This window comes from Pipistrellus hanaki, assembly GCF_964339955.1.
Source record: "Pipistrellus hanaki genome assembly, chromosome: 11".
In the NCBI taxonomy this organism is placed as follows: domain Eukaryota; kingdom Metazoa; phylum Chordata; class Mammalia; order Chiroptera; family Vespertilionidae; genus Pipistrellus; species Pipistrellus hanaki.
The window spans coordinates 17,462,374-17,479,474 of record NC_140513.1 but is presented as its reverse complement, the minus strand read 5'-3'; the positions used below and the strand labels follow the sequence as shown (position 1 = coordinate 17,479,474).

The window sequence follows — 17,101 nt, the reverse complement described above, 5'->3', positions numbered from 1 at the left end:
AGCAAGTATATATTAAGTCATCAGGGTAGTAGAGATTTTGGCAACCTGAAAATGTAGGCCTCCCTGAAAAAAAGTGCATTCAAGAAAAAAACTCAAATGCTGCGCTGGCCGAACAAGATGTGTCTGCTGGCACCATCAGCCTAAGACCTCCAGTCTTCAACCCTTCTCTCCTGGAAAGAGCTCAAGTTCCTGCCAGCTCAGGGGAACTCAGACTCCAGTTTAGAAGCCCAATCCTGGGCAATGGCTTGGCATTTAAGACTGTGTCTGGTTCTTTCCCAAGCCTGCAGCCCCCAGGACAGGGCAGGGACAGAGACACCTCAGAGTGCCCCCAAGCAGGTCTAAGGTCAGAGGTGGCTCAGAGACACTTGGTAGCCCATCAGGTCACACAGCTCACCAATGTGTGATCCCATGGACATCCGGTGGTGGGCCCCTGGTCACAGGTTCCATCAGGAGGTGAAGGTGGTAGGTAGTCAGTCATCAGCTGAAATCTCCCAAGACTCAGAAATTTCTCCCTCAGCCCCAAAGTCCCTAACTGGCCACCACGTCTAGCACTTCCCCATTTACAGCTTTCTAATACACCACCTCCACCTCCCCACCCCAGGAACACAGCTCAGGCCTCGTCTCCTTACCCAGGCACTGTCCACTGAGTCCCTGCTGACTGGGTCTAAGGGAAGGGCCACATTCTGGTCATTTCTTGGTCTCCAGCTCTGGGCCTCAGCCATAGTAGATGCTTGGTAAGTAGATACGTTGCTAATCTGACTGATGTGGTTCAGTGGTTCAGTGGTTGAGCATAGACCTATAAACAAGGAGGTCATGGTTTGATTCTGGACAGGGCACATGCCCAGGTTGTGTGCTTGATCCTCAGTAGGGGACATGCAAAAGGCAGCCAATCAATGATTCTTTCCCATCATTGATGTTTCTATCTCGTCCTCCTTCCTCTCTGAAATCAATAAAAATAGATTTTAAAAAAGAAATCATTGCTATAGGTTGGATGTGTCTCCCACTTCCTCCCCCCAAATTCATATGTTGAAAGCCCAATGCCCAATAGTATTAGGTGGGGCCTTTGGGGGATGATTGGGTGATGAGGGCAGAGCCCTCAGGAAAGGGATTAGTGCTTAAGAGGCCCCACACATATCCCTCACCCCTTCCGTCATGTGAGAACACAGCGAGATGTCAGCAGTCTGCAACCTGGAAGAGGGCCTTCACCCAAACCTTGCCATGCCGCCACCCTAATCTTGGACTTCCAGTCTCCAAAATTGTATTGTAAGAAATAAATTTCTACTATTTATAAGCCACCTGGTCTGTGGTATTTTATTTTTATAGCAGCCCAAGCTACAGTAACTGTGTTTGCTTTTCTGGAAATAATTACGCCCTGAGTCAGGAGACCTGGACTCATCCACTGCCACAGCTCCCATCCTCCCCATCCTCCCCGTCCTCAGTTTCCTCACCTGTACAGGAGGAAGAGAATCACGTGATTTCCAAAGGACCCTCTGGTTCCTCCGACATCTTGTGGGTTCAGTGACTGTGGAAACAGCTGCAATTTTGGCTGAAGTTGGAAGTCAGACGGGTAGAAATGGTCCCTCCACTCAGGAGAGGCACACCTATAGGCTGCACCTCTGGAGAGGGCAGGCAGTGAGGGGAGGGCAGGCAGGGAGCCCGGGGCAATCAGCAGTGATGCAGCTGTGGGCAGGCACCAGGAGATGAAGTCAGACACATGCTTGTGAGTCTCCCCCCACCACTTAACTACATAACCCAAGCTGGCCCCTTAATCCAAGCCTTCATGTCCCACATGGTTCCTGGACAGATGAGCAAGCAACATGTCTGCTGAATTGGGTTTTGAACCCCGAGGAGTTAATAGAACAGGAAGCTCTGAGATAATGCCACCCTCATGAGGAGAGCGGTCACCCACCTTCTATCCCTGCTGCTCCCCACCCAGCAGTGCAAAAGGTGCTGCTACCTCTAAACCCAACTCCCCATCACCTCCTAAGTCAAGAAATCCAGACGGGACAAGAGCCGTTGTGTTAAATGTTTATGTGAAACTCTGTAAACGTATAGAGTGGCCTACGGTCGCCTGCCCCCGAGGCCTGGCCTGCCGGGCCGCGCTCAGCACTTGGCGTAGATGGCCGCACTGCCCCGCTCCTCAAACTCTTCCTTGCTGACCCATAGCTGCTGGAAGGCCTGCAGGGAGGCCAGGATGGAGCCCCCGGTCCACACGGAGGTCTTCCTCTCGGAAGCCGCAGCCACGGTGGGGCTGTCCCCGGGGCACAGGAGGCTCAGCTCCCGCTGGAAGCGCTCGGGGAAGCCGTCCAGCATGGTGCAGCCGCCGCACAGCAGCACGTTGGCGGCCATCTCCTCCTTCAGGCCGGCCTCCTGGCAGTGGCCCAGGCAGGCAGCCGCGAGCGCGGGCAGGCCGGGCAGGCTGCTGCCCACCAGCACGGGCTTGAAGAGCATCTCGGCGCCCTGGAAGCGCTCATGGCCGATGGTGATGACCTTGCCGTCAGGGAGCTCGTAGTCCACGCGCAGCTCCTCCAGGGCCAGGCACACCTCCTTCTCGGGCTGCAGGGCCGCGTAGCAGCACGTCTTCTTGATGTGCTCCACGATGTGCAGGTGGTCGTCCGTGAACTTGTGGCCCGCCTCGTTGAGCAGCTGCAGCAGGTAGTTGGTGAGGTCGCCCCCGGCGTAGTCGGCGCGGCCCACCAGGCCCGGCAGCACGTTGCCCTCCGAGATGGGCACCACGTGCGAGACGCCGTGCCCGCTCTCCACCACCATGCCCGTGGTCTTGCCGTACGAGTAGATGGACAGCAACGACTGGGACGTCACGTGCATGGCCGGGATGCCGAAGGTCTCGAACAGGAGCTCGGCGTACTTCTCCCGGTTGATGCTGGGGCTGAGCGGGGGGTCGGAGACCAGCACGGCATGCTCCTGGGGCAGGATCCGCATGGCCGTGTGGAAGATGTACTCCCAGATGCTCTGGACACAGTCCCAGTCCACCACCACGCCGTACTTGAGGGGGTTCACCAGCTTCAGGGGGGCCTCCACGTGGAGCAGCTCGTGGCCCACGTACGTGTTCTTGAGGGCATCGCCCACCTGGGAGCAGCACCTGCCCACGGTGGAGGAGATGAAGTAGGTGGGCCTCGGATCGCCCGCGTAGCCACACTTGCAGTACTGCGAGCCCAGGTCGATGATGAGCGCCTTGACCCTGCGCACGTACTTGGGCTTGGCCTTCAGCTGAGTGGCTGAGCTTCTGTCCCGGATGCCAGCCTCTGGGGCTGACAGCGTGCCTGCCTCTCCGGGGTCACCCTGGGCCGTGCCCGCGGGCATGGGGCTTGAGCTGTTCTTCGTTGCCATCTGCCTTCCTTGCTCACCTTTCTCGCTTCCACATCGGTGTGCTCAGTGGAGAGAAATGAGGGCCCACCTCCAGCAGGGCCTCAGCAGCCACTCAGGATTGTGATGTCACTGGGGCTGGCCCATTCTAGCAGTCAGGGGAGGCTGGGCCTTGGCTCCATGCTCTGTCATCCCACCCCCATCCGCCTCACTTGACTTTGCACAGGGCATTTTAAGTGGCCAGCACCGTTTTAGAAACCCAAGCACACTTGGGTCTCAGAAGTTTTTTCTCCTGCTCTCTTACCTCCCTGTTTCTATTCTCCTATTCACTAACTGGACACTGTTCTCTCCTCTGCTTCTTGGCTGCAAGGATGATGCATATTTGAGCCCTTACAGTAAGCCAGGCACTATACCAGACACCTCACAGGTTATTTCACAGAATCCCACGAGATAGGCAGAGCTGAGGAAATCGAGGCTCACAATTCCAATGACTTGCCCATGGACGGACAGCTCTTGGAGTGTTTGTACGTTAACCCAAGTTCATGCAACTTCAGTGCACCAAGTCTCCTAAAGACTGCGAGGGACCCAACAGCACTTTCATTCCTCCAACATTTGAAGGGGTTTGTGGTGGGTCCAGCCCCGTACAGTCTGCTGGTGATAGGACCTCAGCCACAACCAGAGCCCAGTCTAGGTGGGAAGAAGATGGAATGGACAAAAGGAGTTTGCAGGTGAAAGTCCATTGGGAGAGCAGAGGTGCCCAGAGGGGAGCACTCATTGGAGGGGGGCAGGCAGAGGGTTCCCTAGAGAGGTGATGCTTAAGTCGAGTTCTGGAAGAATCATGGGTATCTTCAGGTAGTTAAGAGGTGGGAAAGACATCTCCCGCAGGAAGGACAGCTTGAGCAAAGGCTCTGAGGGGGCCACGGTGGGGAACTGCCTGTAGTTCAGGTGTTTGGAAACATGGATGAAGCTAGAGGGTCACAGAGCCAACCAGGCAGGGCTCAAATGCTAGGAACAGGAAGGAGCTTGGATTGAATAGAAGACAGCTGGAGACTCCATAAAGACTCCATGCAGAGGAGTTGTCAGATTGACTTCTAGATAACTTTAGGAAGATCTGTGTTTAGCTATAAAATAAAGGTGCAAAACTCTGAGACCTGAGAAGAGAATTGAAGAAATTCTTGTAAGACTCGAAGGTGGCCTAAAGTAGGGCTGTGATAATGTGGAAGAGAACAAGGGACAGATTCTAGAGAAGTTTAGAAGGTAGAATCTAATCTAACTGGTTGGTTTCCCAACTATCCTCAATGCAATCCAAGCTCTCATTCTGGCATTTGAGGCCTTCTCTGGTTGGTTCCTGTGCCATCTCTAGCCTCACAAACTGCATTTGCATTAGATTATCAGATCAGATGTAGAGAGTGAGGAAGAAAGAATAATCTAACCCCCCTCTCCCCAAAAAATGTCCACATCCTTAATCCCTGGAATCTGTGACTGTTATCTTTGATGGCACAGGACTTTGTAGATGCTAGTTAAGGGGTTTGAGAGAGGAGGTTAACTACCCTGGAGTACACAGGGCTCACAGGAATCATAAGGATCTTAAGATAAAGACAGAGGGTCAGGTCCGAGAAGATGTGGCAAAGAAGCAGAAGTCGGAGGAGTCTTTGAAGAAGAAGGAAGGAAGGGGCCACAAGGAAATAAATGAGCCCCTAGGGTCTCCAGAAGGAACAGGGCTCTGTCCGCACCTTGATTTTATCCCACCAAGACCAACTGTGGACTTTTAACCTCCATCTCAGAATTATAAGATAATACATTTGTGTTTTAAGCCATTAAATTTGAGATCATTCATGACAGAAGCAATAGAGGCCCCTCCAGAAACCCAGGACAGTGAAATGTACTAAGCAGCTGCAGATTTCTCAAAATTCAAGAGGGGGATTGAGGAGAAGGACAATAGATCATTCTAAGTTAAATACGCCTTATCATGCAAGTTCTTCTGAAATAAAGTGAAACAATCCAAGTTGGCCATGGAAATCCCTGAATAGCAGAAGCAAGTAAACTATTTTTCAAGTAGCCAGGCATTCAGAAAAGCACTTTCCTAGCCTTTCAAAATTCTGTGCTTTTTCACCCTAATGAACTAAGAAGCTGAGATTTTTGTTTCTGAGATGGCAGCTTAGCCACCTCCATCAGATAGTCATAAGGCTCATGAGACTGGACTTGGTCCTTTTCTTCACACACAGCCCACAAAGAGCCAAGAACACCCCCAGTGACCGTCTTAAAGGAGAAAGCCCACCATTGTAGTGACCGCCTCTTTTATGAAAAAAAGTGACCGCACAATGTAAGGTTGGATTCTGGGAGCCTTGAGGGTGGCAAGTGTCAGCACCAACATGCCCAGCTTCGGAGATGGCATGGGAGACCTATGTCAGTTCCCATCAAGGTGTGTCCACAGCACACCCCTGGGTGAGTTACGCACCTAGGAACCTCAGTGTTGTCATCAGTGGGACTCCGTAGAGTCAAATTTCATTGATGAACCAAAGACCTAAAATAAAGGATCAATATGTGTACAAATACGTGCCCAAAAATAATTCCTCTGCAGATTGTCCCAAGGAACAAATGAGACATAAGTTTTGGGTACAAGAACCACAACAGCAATTATTTCTGCTAAAATCTAAGTCAGATGGTGTCAACTCCCTGCTCAAAATTCTCTAGTGTTTTCCGACCTCATGCAGAACCAGAGCCGAAGTCCTAGCACTGGCCCATGAGGCCCAATGGGAGCTGCTGGCCCTCCCTACCGCCCTAGTTCCTCCATCTCACATGCTGTTCCTCACTCTTCCCATGCCAGCCACACTCATCTTTTGGGGATCTTCTAACTTGGGGGCTGACAATTTTTTTCTGTAAAGGGCCGGGTGGTCAACATTTACTTTCTACTTTGGGATCCATTACAGTCTTTGTTGCAATAACTCAACAAACGCAGCCATAGACAGTGGCTGTCTGTGCTCCAATAAAAATTTACAAAGACAGGCCGAAACCGTTTGGTTCAGTGGATAGAGTGTCAGCCTGCAGACTGAAGGGTCCCGGGTTCGATTCCGGTCAAGGGCATGTACCTTGGTTGCAGGCACATCCCCAGTAGGGGGTGTGTAAGAGACAGCTGATCAATGATTCTCTCTCATCGATGTTTCTCACTCTCTATCCCTCTCTCTTCCTCTCTGTAAAAAATCAATAAAATATATTAAAAAAGAAATTTTACAAAGACAGGCTGCAGGCCCTAGTTTGCTGACACCTGCTCTAACACATCAGATGCACTTCTGCTTCCAGTCCTCTACATCAGTGTTTCCCAACCTTCTCTCATGATGAGAATCACCTGGTGGAGTTGTTAAAACACAGATTCCTGAATCCCAACTAAGAAGTGCTAAACTAGAATTTTTGAGAACATATAGGTAAAATTGCATAGCTAACTTAGTGCTCTGTATATAACATCTGTCTTAGAGCACTAGTTAAGTATACAATTTTACCTATATGTTCCCAAAAATTCTAGTTTAGCACTTCTTAGTTGGGATTCAGGAATCTGTGTTTTAACAACTCCACCAGGTGATTCTCATCATGAGAGAAGGTTGGGAAACACTGCTCTACATCTACTACTGGGATATATATACACCCGGCATTCTCCCTCTCTTTCTGCAGGTCTTCACTCAGTCACTAATTAGCATATAAGCTCTAAAAGGACCTATAATTTTCTTTTTCTTACTCTGCCTTCTATTTTCAGCTGCTTGAACACTGCAAGCATTCAATAAATACTGACTGGATGACTCAGGCTTATCACAAAAAACGAGAAAAAGGTAAATCTCTATAAAACACTACCCTAATCAACCCTACATTGGAACAAGGTTTCCCAGGATCCAGAAAGCCCCAGGTCACTAGGTTATGTCATAATCAGTGATGTCATCAGTGCGGACATTCTCAAGTTGCCTTCTGATTTCAGCCTTTCCTGCCTTGAAACCTGTGGATTCCAGGAACTTTCCGAGAGCGAGATGGCTCTCAATAGCACGTGGGCTCCACAGGCAAGGCTCATAGGGGATGGGCCTGACAAGGGGAGGGGCGAACAGGCCCCCCAGAACACAGAGGCCCTCCCGACGGCCTCCCTAAGATGTGGCCCAGCGAAGCGTGCGGTGTGGGTCAACCGGAACTGCCTGGAGCCAGAAGAGCCCACGAAATCAGGAGAAGCCAGGGAGAAGCCCCCGGTGAAGGTGACCAAGGCGGTGGTCGTGGACCTGGGCACCGGCTACTGCAAATGCGGCTTTGCCGGGCTGCCACGGCCCACCCACAAGATCTCGTCAACCGTGGGCAAGCCCTACATGGAGACCACCAAGACTGGGGACAAACGCAAAGAGACCTTCGTGGGGCAGGAGCTCGTCAACCCGGAGGTTCGCCTCAGGCTGGTGACCCCCCTGCGGCACGGCGTCATCGTGGACTGGGACTCGGTGCAGGGCATCTGGGAGTACATCTTCCACAAGGAGATGAAGATCGCCCCTGAGGAGCACGCGGTCCTGGTTTCAGACCCGCCGCTGAGCCCGCACACCAACAGGGAGAAGTACGCCGAGATGCTGTTCGAGACCTTCAGCACGCCCGCCATGCACATCGCCTACCAGTCCCGCCTGTCCATGTACTCCTACGGCAGGACCTCCGGCCTGGTGGTGGAGGTGGGCCACGGCGTGTCCTACGTCGTCCCCATCTACGAAGGCTACCCTCTGCCCAGCATCACAGGGCGGCTGGACTATTCGGGCTACGACCTGACAAACTACCTGATGGGCCTGATGAACAGTTCGGGGAAACACTTCACCGAGGCCCACAGGGGCATCGTGGAGGACATCAAGAAGAAATGCTGCTTCGTGGCCCTGGACCCCATCGAAGAGAGGAAAATCCCAGAGGCTAAGCACATGATCCAGTACACCCTGCCCGACGGGCAGCAGATATACCTGGGCCAGGAGAGGTTCCTCTGCTCAGAGATGTTCTTCAAGCCTTCCCTCATCAGGTCCATGCAGCTGGGCCTCCACACCCAGACAGTGTCCTGCCTGAACAAGTGCGACATCGCCCTCAAGCGGGACCTCATGGGGAACATCCTGCTCTGCGGGGGGAGCACCATGCTCAGTGGCTTCCCCAACCGTCTGCAGAGGGAGCTGAACAGCCTGTGTCCCAATGACACCCCCCAGGTGAACGTGCTGCCCGAGAGAGAGACTTCGGTGTGGACGGGTGGCTCCATCCTGGCTTCGCTCCACGGCTTCCAGCCACTGTGGATCCACCGCTTTGAGTATGAGGAACATGGGCCTTTCTTCATCTACAGAAGGTGCTTCTGAACGTCCCGGATGAAGCATGGTCGCTGTGGCTGCCAGGGGTCCGCGTTGCTGGGTGAGCACCCACCCCACACATAGGCCCGGCACGTTCACTCCGACAGCATTAAACACTCTGTTCCCCTCCACAGTGTGTCCATTTCCTGACTTAATGAGAACAACTCCATACATGCAGCTCTGCCTTGAAATATACGTTTGCCAACACAAAGGTGGAGGTGGGGGGGTGGAGGGACTAGCTCTAAAATGGTGCTCTCTTATTTCATTTTCCATTTTAGGAATACTGTATTGTTAAGATCTGCTTGGAAGGGGAAGTATGATGGTAGATTATATGCTGTTGTGACACATAAGAGCCCCCCTTTCTATTGACAGAATTACAGATGTCCCTCATGTCCCCTTTTGCCTCCTTCCACCCAGTCCCTACCCCATCCCAGGCCTTCACTGCACTACTGTGTCCGTGGGCTATGCATATATTAAGTTCACGAAGATCCCTTCTGGTGAACACCAATAGGAAGTATGTTGTCAAGGTTCAGTCTCCCACAAAGCAGCTAAACACCAGTGTCCGGCCTCCAGGAGGGGATCACAAGAGTTGCTAAGATTATCTTAGACTTCTCTCCTTTACAGGAGCCCCAAAGTCTTACTATGGTTTTGAGTCTCCACACTGCCCCCCACCCCAACCCCACAAAGACACATGCTCAAGCATTCACAGGAGAGCAAATGGCATCCCTACCACCCCCAGGGAGAAGCTCTCCAGAACCACCCTCAGAGCCTCCAGGTTTGCCTGGACTCCCCTGAAAGACCTACATGGCAGACCCTGGGCCCTGGCCTGGTGAGGAAGCACTGCCGGCTGGCACCAGCGAGCTGGAGTAGGGCAGCAGATAGCTCTAGACGGGCACCTGCAGTGCCTACAGTTCAGCAAGGATGACAGCCTTACCTCAGCACTGGGAATCAGCTAGAGTGGGTACACTGACATGAGAAAGAGGTACGTCCTACTCACGTCAGTTTCTGCCCAAACCACTCACGTGTCAACACTGCATGAACGTTCACTGATGGGCAGGTTGAAGTGTGGCTAATTCTTAACCTTTGGCCCTCTTTGGCAGGGTGATAAAGCCTATGTACCTTCCTCTAAGTAATATTTTTAAATGGGTAAAATAAAATAGGGGACCACAGAGGAAAACAATCATATAGAAACATACTATCTTCAAATTCTGTAAGGGTCTAGGAACAAGAGTCAAGAACCCTGGACAGTGAGGGTCCTGATGATGGGGAGGCAGGGGAGGTAGCTATGGAGGATAGGACTCTGCAGGCCTCCCTAGGCCTAAACATTATGCTGTATTTTAAAATGAAAAGATGTAAGGCTAAACACCTGCAGTCTTTTCCAAAGACTTCCCTCACTTGATCCTTACACAATCAGCCTTGTAGAAAAAAAGAATACTCATAATGAGGTGAATTTTTGCCCTAGCCAGTTTTGCTCAGTGGATAGAGCATTGGCCTGCAAACTGATAGGTCCCAGGTTCAATTCCAGTCAAGGGCATAGGCCCAGGTTGTGGGTTCAATCCCTAGTGGGGGGCTTGCAGGAGGCAGCCGATCAATGATTCTCTCTCATCATTGATGTTTCTAATTTCCTCTCCCTCTTCCTTCCTCTCTGAAATCAATAAAATATATATATATGAAAGAGGTGAATACTTTTACTAAGTATTTGAAAATTATCTTAGATTAGTGGTTCTCAAATAGGGGCAATTTTAACCCCCAGGGGACATTGGCAATATCTAAAGATGTTTTTGGTTGTCATAATAGGAGTGGGGAGTATGAAATACTGGCAATGAGAGTAGAGGCCAGGGATTTGTTTAAACACCCCACAATGTGCAGGACAGCACCCTACAACAAAGAATGAAATGTCCCAAAGTGTCCAAAGTGCCAAGGCTGTCCAGGCCAGGTGGTTCAGTTGGCTGGGGTATCATTCTGTAAACCACACAAAAAAGTTGTGGGTTCAATTTCTAGTCAGGGCACAAACCCGGGTTGTGACATGAACTTGCTTTGGGGGGGGAAGAGCTATATACTCTTTTCTAAAACTTCACGGAATCCTTCCCCAGAAGGAGGCATTCACCACTCCCAGGAGTTCCTCCTTTTCCCATACTGCATTCTTCCCCAACTTTGCCTTTACTTTGGAAGGTCTGCTCCTGCCTGCTACTTCTCAAAGTGAACAAAATTCCATCTTTCTCCGATGAGAGATAGTAATTGATAGTAAACTGAATTGAAAGAATTCACACAAGTTCCTTTCTTGATGCTTCACTACATTATTTTAAGAAAACTGACCATCCACGAAATCACACCATTATCAAGACACATTTACTTGTATTTTCAATCCATCAGCAAGTCCTTTTACTATTACCCATACCAAGAGCACTGAAAGTTATTAAAATGCCATAGCAGTTATCATGCTCATTTATCCATGCCAAAGGGAAGCCACAAAGCACTTTTAGCCTTTCAGTGTTGGGAACTTAATTACAGCAAATCCATATAGGTATGAACCAAAAAGCCAGTTTTTCCTAAGCAGGATATACATATCTTTATCTCTTCTTTTTAGTTTTATTTGTGAAAATTTTCAGACACATGGAAAAGTTGAATTACACAGGGAACACACCTAGATTCTACAGCTAACATTTTGTTATATTAAGAAAAGTCTGAAATTCTAATTCTGGATATACCTATACTCAGAATCAAAAGCAGCATTTCCAGTTAGTGTATAGTGATGAAGATCTGGGTCTGGCACTAAAGGCATGGAAGAAATTTTTAATCTTACCTACGAGCCCCAAAACTAGCATCAAGATGACATGAGCATTCTCTAGACTGACCAAAAAGAGAAAATACTCTCATTACTTTCAAAGAAAATAACTAAAAGAAGAGGTCAGTTAGGTACCATACAGGGGGGGAAAAAAATGAAATGGTCTAGAGACACTGACAAAAACATTTTGTTAAAAGTAGCAGTGTTTGGAGAAAAGGAGTAACTCACAATCGTGCATGCCATCTGATGAACACTGTTCACCATAACAAATTGCATGATGTGTTTCAGAAATTCCACTCTGTTCTGCTAAGTCTCTGGCAGAAAATTCACAGGCAGTGAAAATAGTCCTTGTGGACACTGTAGTGATGGAAGGCTTATCCCAGTTATAACTGGGAGCACATAATCAGGTAAGATACTGCAAAATAACAGGTTAGCCAGGAAAATTCTGCTTTAGGACAAGGTAAAAAAAAACACTGAAGTGACGAAATGTGACTAACTGATGGTAGCACGAACAGCCATATTGTTGATGTACAATGTTCTCCTCGAGGAACATAAAGCAATATAAAAACATTTCTTCACATGTTTGAGGTAGAAACCATGAAACATTATTCCGGATGAACTGAGGCACAAATTAATTATGTGACTTGTCTGAGGTCCCAATATGACTTAGACCTGCAACTGGGCATGAAACCCCAGCTCCTGTTTATCATAAATACCAGAAATATGCTCTCAAGCAGCACTAAATAAAAGAACACTAAACCTTACAAAATGATGCTATATTGACTAAAGATTAAAGTTTAGTGAATTAAAACGAAAAGTTTTATGCAAAATAAAAGAAAACAATTGTGTGGTGTGTGCAGAGGTCTGCTGCACGAGCAGCTCTCGGCAATGCGAAGGTAGATCAGAGTCTTCCTCTTCCCGGTTCTCGGCAGCCAGGCCTGGAGGACTGAGGGGTGGAAAGAAAACGTCTTCTCTGCCGAGCCCTCCCAAAAGGAGCCGTCACTCCAACAGGCTCAGTTTCCACTGGGTTCTTTTGTTGATCATCGGCGGTATCAAAAACTCCGCATCTAGTACAAAGGAGAGAGATGGTGACAGGACACTTTCTTGGTGGCAGGAGCTGAGGCAGTAACTGTAAAACTGGGCCACTACAAGGCGACCATCAGAAACAAGTTAATGTTGCTGTTACCTTCCAACCTCGATCAGAGCAAACGCAGCGGGGATTCCATTACAACTCCAGGCACATGGGGGAATAGCAGAAAAATGTCCACCGAGTGATTCCAAGTGAAAGAATGTCTTACATTTCAAATGGGTGGTGGTCACAAGGCCATATTATAATCTATTAAATCCCATCAGACTATATCCATCTAAAATCTGTACATTTTACTCTATGTAAAATTTACCTCTACTGTAAGAGCAAAGAAACATGGGGCATGTATTCAATAAGTAAAGATACTGGTCAGAAAATACTTTACGTTAAAAAAAATTCTACAGCCGAAACCGGTTTGGCTCAGTGGATAGAGAGTTGGCTTGCGGACTAAAAGATCCCGGGTTCGATTCCGATCAAGGGCATGTACCTTGGTTGCGGCACATCCCCAGTAGGGGGTGTGCAAAAGGCAGCTGATTGATGATTCTCTCTCATCGATGTTTCTAACTCTCTACCCTCTCTGTAAAAAATCAATAAAATATATTAAAAAATAAAATAAAAAAAATTCTACAAGCACACTAATTGATAAAAATGTCCCTACTTAGAAAAAGTGGGGGGGGGGGGGAAATGGGTGAGGGAGCATTGTCATTGTTAGATAAAACTCCCAGACCTTTTCCAGTTAGATTTGTGGAATCTATTATCTAAGTATGAATTATATACAGGAAGCAGAGATATGAGAAACATGTCCATTAAAAGACGTTCTATCTTAGCAGGATTCATTATAAACTTCCAACAGTCTGCACATATGAGCCATTCAGACATTAAAACTTATTTTAAAAAATATTTAACAATATGAGAAAAATGCTCAAGAAAGTTTTTAAAAACATGGTTTCATATTATACACAAATATATGTATGCATACATATGACTAGAAATCATCAAATTTTAATTTTCTTTAACATACTTTTCTGTACAATCCAGACTTTCTCTACTAATCATATCACTTTTATAATTTCACATACAATTGCTGCTCTTTACTCCCCCCCCAAACAAAAACTATATAGATACAAAGACTAAAGGAGGTTTTACTCATTTAAGAATAGATATTGGGAAAGGCTACTTAAATAAGTCCACTGTCAATAAGGCCCATAATGTCATATTAAATAGTGATTAATAAACTTTGACCTAGATTTTATCTGTTTCTTAAAGAAAAAAAGTTATGAAAATATATTCTACCTTATTAAAAACTTAGGCATTTCAATAATATTTGATTCCTAAACTTAACTAACAATAAATACCAAGTACTGAATCTGGAGGTAAATAATTACACTGACAAAGTGTATGACAGCAGGACATGATGACTTTCATGTTTGAATTTCACAGTAACTTTTACAAAGATACACCGAGGGCTTTATCAATTTTTCCAAGGACTTCTCTTAATTATTTGAGAGTCAAATCACTTTCACTTGAAGTACTTATTTTGTTATCAATTTTAACAAGTCCAACTAGATTAGGACTTAAGCACTCCAATAACACTTGAATCCATTTTATAAAATCATGAATTTTTGCAACACTTGCAATCGATCTGCATGATGTTATACTGCGTTGCAAACATGAACAATCAGAGAAAATGCCCACTGATCCCACTGGGATGTATGAATGTACTTAACTAGTACTGTTAGCCGGAGAGGACTCACTGACAAATATCTGAGTGAAACTACTTTTGTGAGTATCGATAGTTCATCTTCTCTCTTCCTACAAATTCTTGTAGCCACAAGGACATAGATAATACGTACAAAGATAATGAGGAGCTTCAAACTGCTCAGCTGGAAAGGAGGTGCTCTGCAAGGAGCCACCTAGACTACTCCAGGGGTGACTGACGTGACCACCTGCAGGTCAGCATCAGGCCGGCAAGAAGGAAAACGGGACAGAAATTACAACTGTCTTAGTCACAGTACAAACTAAGTAATTATTAACCTGCCTCAGGTCTAAGATGAATTAATTGGTAGCACCTCAGAAATAAGTATGCTTTGGGATTGATACCAAAAGCAGCTTGCAGGGAATGCATGGTACTATCCATATACATGTGCTTAGCTGGGATGAAAGGTAGTTAGTGGTTTATTCCCGGTAGCAGCATAAGTCATTAAAGTTAAACTTAATTTGAACTCTCACAGGCTACTTCAAATGTCATAAAAATGCTATTATAGTTTGGCATTTAATTGAAAAATTTCAGACTGCTGCCTCTCACATGCTAGAAAATATAAATAGTGAAAACTGCCATTCTACACATATCTCTAACCTTTCAAAGCTAAGAGACTGGTATTCTTGATTAATGCACCTGAAAGGCAAATATTCAGGTACCAAATTGACCTGTCAAACGTTTCCATTCAACTTTCAAAAGAAAGCCTTTAGGAGTTTTAACTTTGATGAATATGTAATCTAACTGAGAATCACCTCCCCCCATCAAACAAAACATTTTAGGTATAAGTAAACAGGAAATCCACATGCAATGTTAATGGTCTTCGGATTTGCTTTCAAATTACACTGTCAATCCTAAAGATGATCCAGAAGGTTCAGCTCTTAAGGATTATGAAAACATCCCAAAATTGCAACTGTGAAACTCCTATCGCCAAAAATTATGATTCAGGAGAATTTTAAACTGTATGTGTAAATTCAATCGTTTAGACACCAACTTCAACTGTGGTATGCTGGTGTAGGCAAGAATAAGCCACTGTACTGACAAGTGTACAAGAGAACACTGAAAATAACACTATACATTAAAGTCATGTTGGATTCCCCACCCCCCCAGCTTCTCACCATTAGACGCATTAAACTCATTTTACTAAAGATGCAGTCTTAGATTCTCACCTTAAACTGTTGAATTCTCAACACATACAGAAAGATACTCCTGCTTAGTACTGTAATAATTCAGAGGGTAAAATACTAACCAAGAACAGGAGCTGAAGTCTTCTGTTGTTGATAAGAAGCCATGATACTGTTGGAAGTAGAATTGGGTCCCAGAACCTAAGCAGAAAGTAGACTGTATCAGCAAAGATGACCTTATACTTCTGACAACTGCAAAAGGCCAGACCTCTGCCAGCAGGAAATAGCCCGTCATTTTCATTGGATAGTAGCAAATACAGTAATTCTCTTTCCTATGTGATTTTAATTCACCTGTTTCTCCATTTTCAACTCAGACCTCTATATCTCCTTTCTACCAGAAGAACAAGGTAATAATGGGTTAAAGAAAAGAAAATTTAGGTACTTCACTTCATGTGGAGTCTGACTCTCACGTGTGCGGGGTTCCCATACATATGTCTGTATTAAGTTTGGTTGTTTTCTCTTGCTAAAGAGAAAGGAAAGAAAATCTACAATATGCGACTGATTCTTTCACATGAGCAAGTCTGACTCTGAGGGAGAGGGAATAGTACAAAAAGCTATAGAATACACAGTATCAAATTGTACTCAGAGATTTGTGGGAATTCTTACAATAAGATAAAAAGGTGCATACCATTGGGACAGAGGAAAAAGGCTACATGTGTTCAAGGTAAACAAGGGACTTCCAGAGCTGCACAAGCCTGAGGGTGTGCATGCCCCTCCCCCACCCCCGTTTGCCTCCACTCAGTTCTGCAGGGTAAATGAAGTGCAGGCAGCGCCCCCTGGTGGAAGGCACCCTAAACAGCAATGACATGCTCCAAGCACCCCCATGTGACTTATGGTATCCTGCACTTATGCCATTACCATACTTTAACAACCAAAACCAAACCACAATATGCCTGGTCACTTTTCCTAAGAAACTCATCAAGTTGGTGACTTAGAAGTTAGTATGATCTGAATAGGGGAGGGGAGGGGAGAGAGGGAAAGAGAAGCATTATAAACTGCTAGTAGCTTTGAAATCACTAGTTTTAAAGGTGATCACATTTCTTCTAGGAAATACCTATTATAGTAAATCCAAATATTTGTGAGGGTAATGATTTTAGTTGCTTTTATTTTTATGGTTTGTAAAATGCTTTTACATCTCTCCTCTTATTTAACATTCAAAACATATCATAAGGTGTACAGGGAAGTACTATCCCTTTTGAGGAGTCGAGGCCCAGTGCACTGGTGTGTTTCTACCAGCCTCTCTCAGAGCCCCAAACCCACCCTTCCATACACTGCTGGGCTGGGAACTTGAGAAGACACTCCCTTGTCAGCTGCTCCCACCAGAGGGAGAGAGCAGGGCTGGAGGGAGGAGGAATCTGCTCCTTTGTCCGCTTCCTTTCACTCCACAGTAGCTATACACCATCAGCAGCTGCTCATTCGTGTCAGTTCATTTCCATACAGAGAACTAGCATCGTATGCCCCCTCAGAAATACCAGCCCTAGCTGGCTGGCACCCTCCTCCCAGAGGTCAGGAACCAGCTCAGCAGGGCCCAGCCTGCAAACCTCTAAATCCTAACAACCCCAAACTCTCCCTTTTGCTCTGTCAGCAGCTTCCCACGGTTACTGTCATTCTTGGTGGCACACAAACACCCCTCAGCAT

At 46.8% G+C, this 17,101-nt stretch overlaps 3 protein-coding genes across 3 annotated transcripts in view; 1 reads left to right on the top strand and 2 right to left on the bottom strand.

Annotated features, from left to right (window-relative positions):
• Positions 1-2,103: 2,103 nt before the first annotated feature.
• Positions 2,104-3,366, bottom strand: ACTL7B (actin like 7B; the record flags this gene model as incomplete). Its single annotated transcript, XM_084899614.1, has 1 exon — positions 2,104-3,366. The coding sequence occupies exon 1, from the start codon at positions 3,346-3,348 to the stop codon at positions 2,104-2,106; it is 1,245 nt and encodes a 414-aa protein (XP_084755740.1). The 5' UTR covers positions 3,349-3,366.
• A 3,879-nt stretch (positions 3,367-7,245) lies between these two features.
• ACTL7A (actin like 7A) lies at positions 7,246-8,660 on the top strand (the record flags this gene model as incomplete). Its single annotated transcript, XM_084899440.1, has 1 exon — positions 7,246-8,660. Exon 1 carries the CDS (start codon positions 7,338-7,340, stop codon positions 8,658-8,660), a length of 1,323 nt encoding a protein of 440 aa, XP_084755566.1. The 5' UTR covers positions 7,246-7,337.
• Positions 8,661-10,981: 2,321 nt separating this feature from the next.
• ELP1 (elongator acetyltransferase complex subunit 1) overlaps positions 10,982-17,101 on the bottom strand; it is a 58,965-nt gene continuing 52,845 nt past the window's right edge. The window contains exons 36-37 of the mRNA XM_084899291.1: positions 15,529-15,604; positions 10,982-12,503 (exon numbers count right to left, since the gene is read on the bottom strand). Of these exons, the coding sequence (XP_084755417.1) occupies positions 12,436-12,503; positions 15,529-15,604 (144 nt within the window). The 3' untranslated portion in view covers positions 10,982-12,435. The remainder of the gene's footprint in view (positions 12,504-15,528; positions 15,605-17,101) is intronic.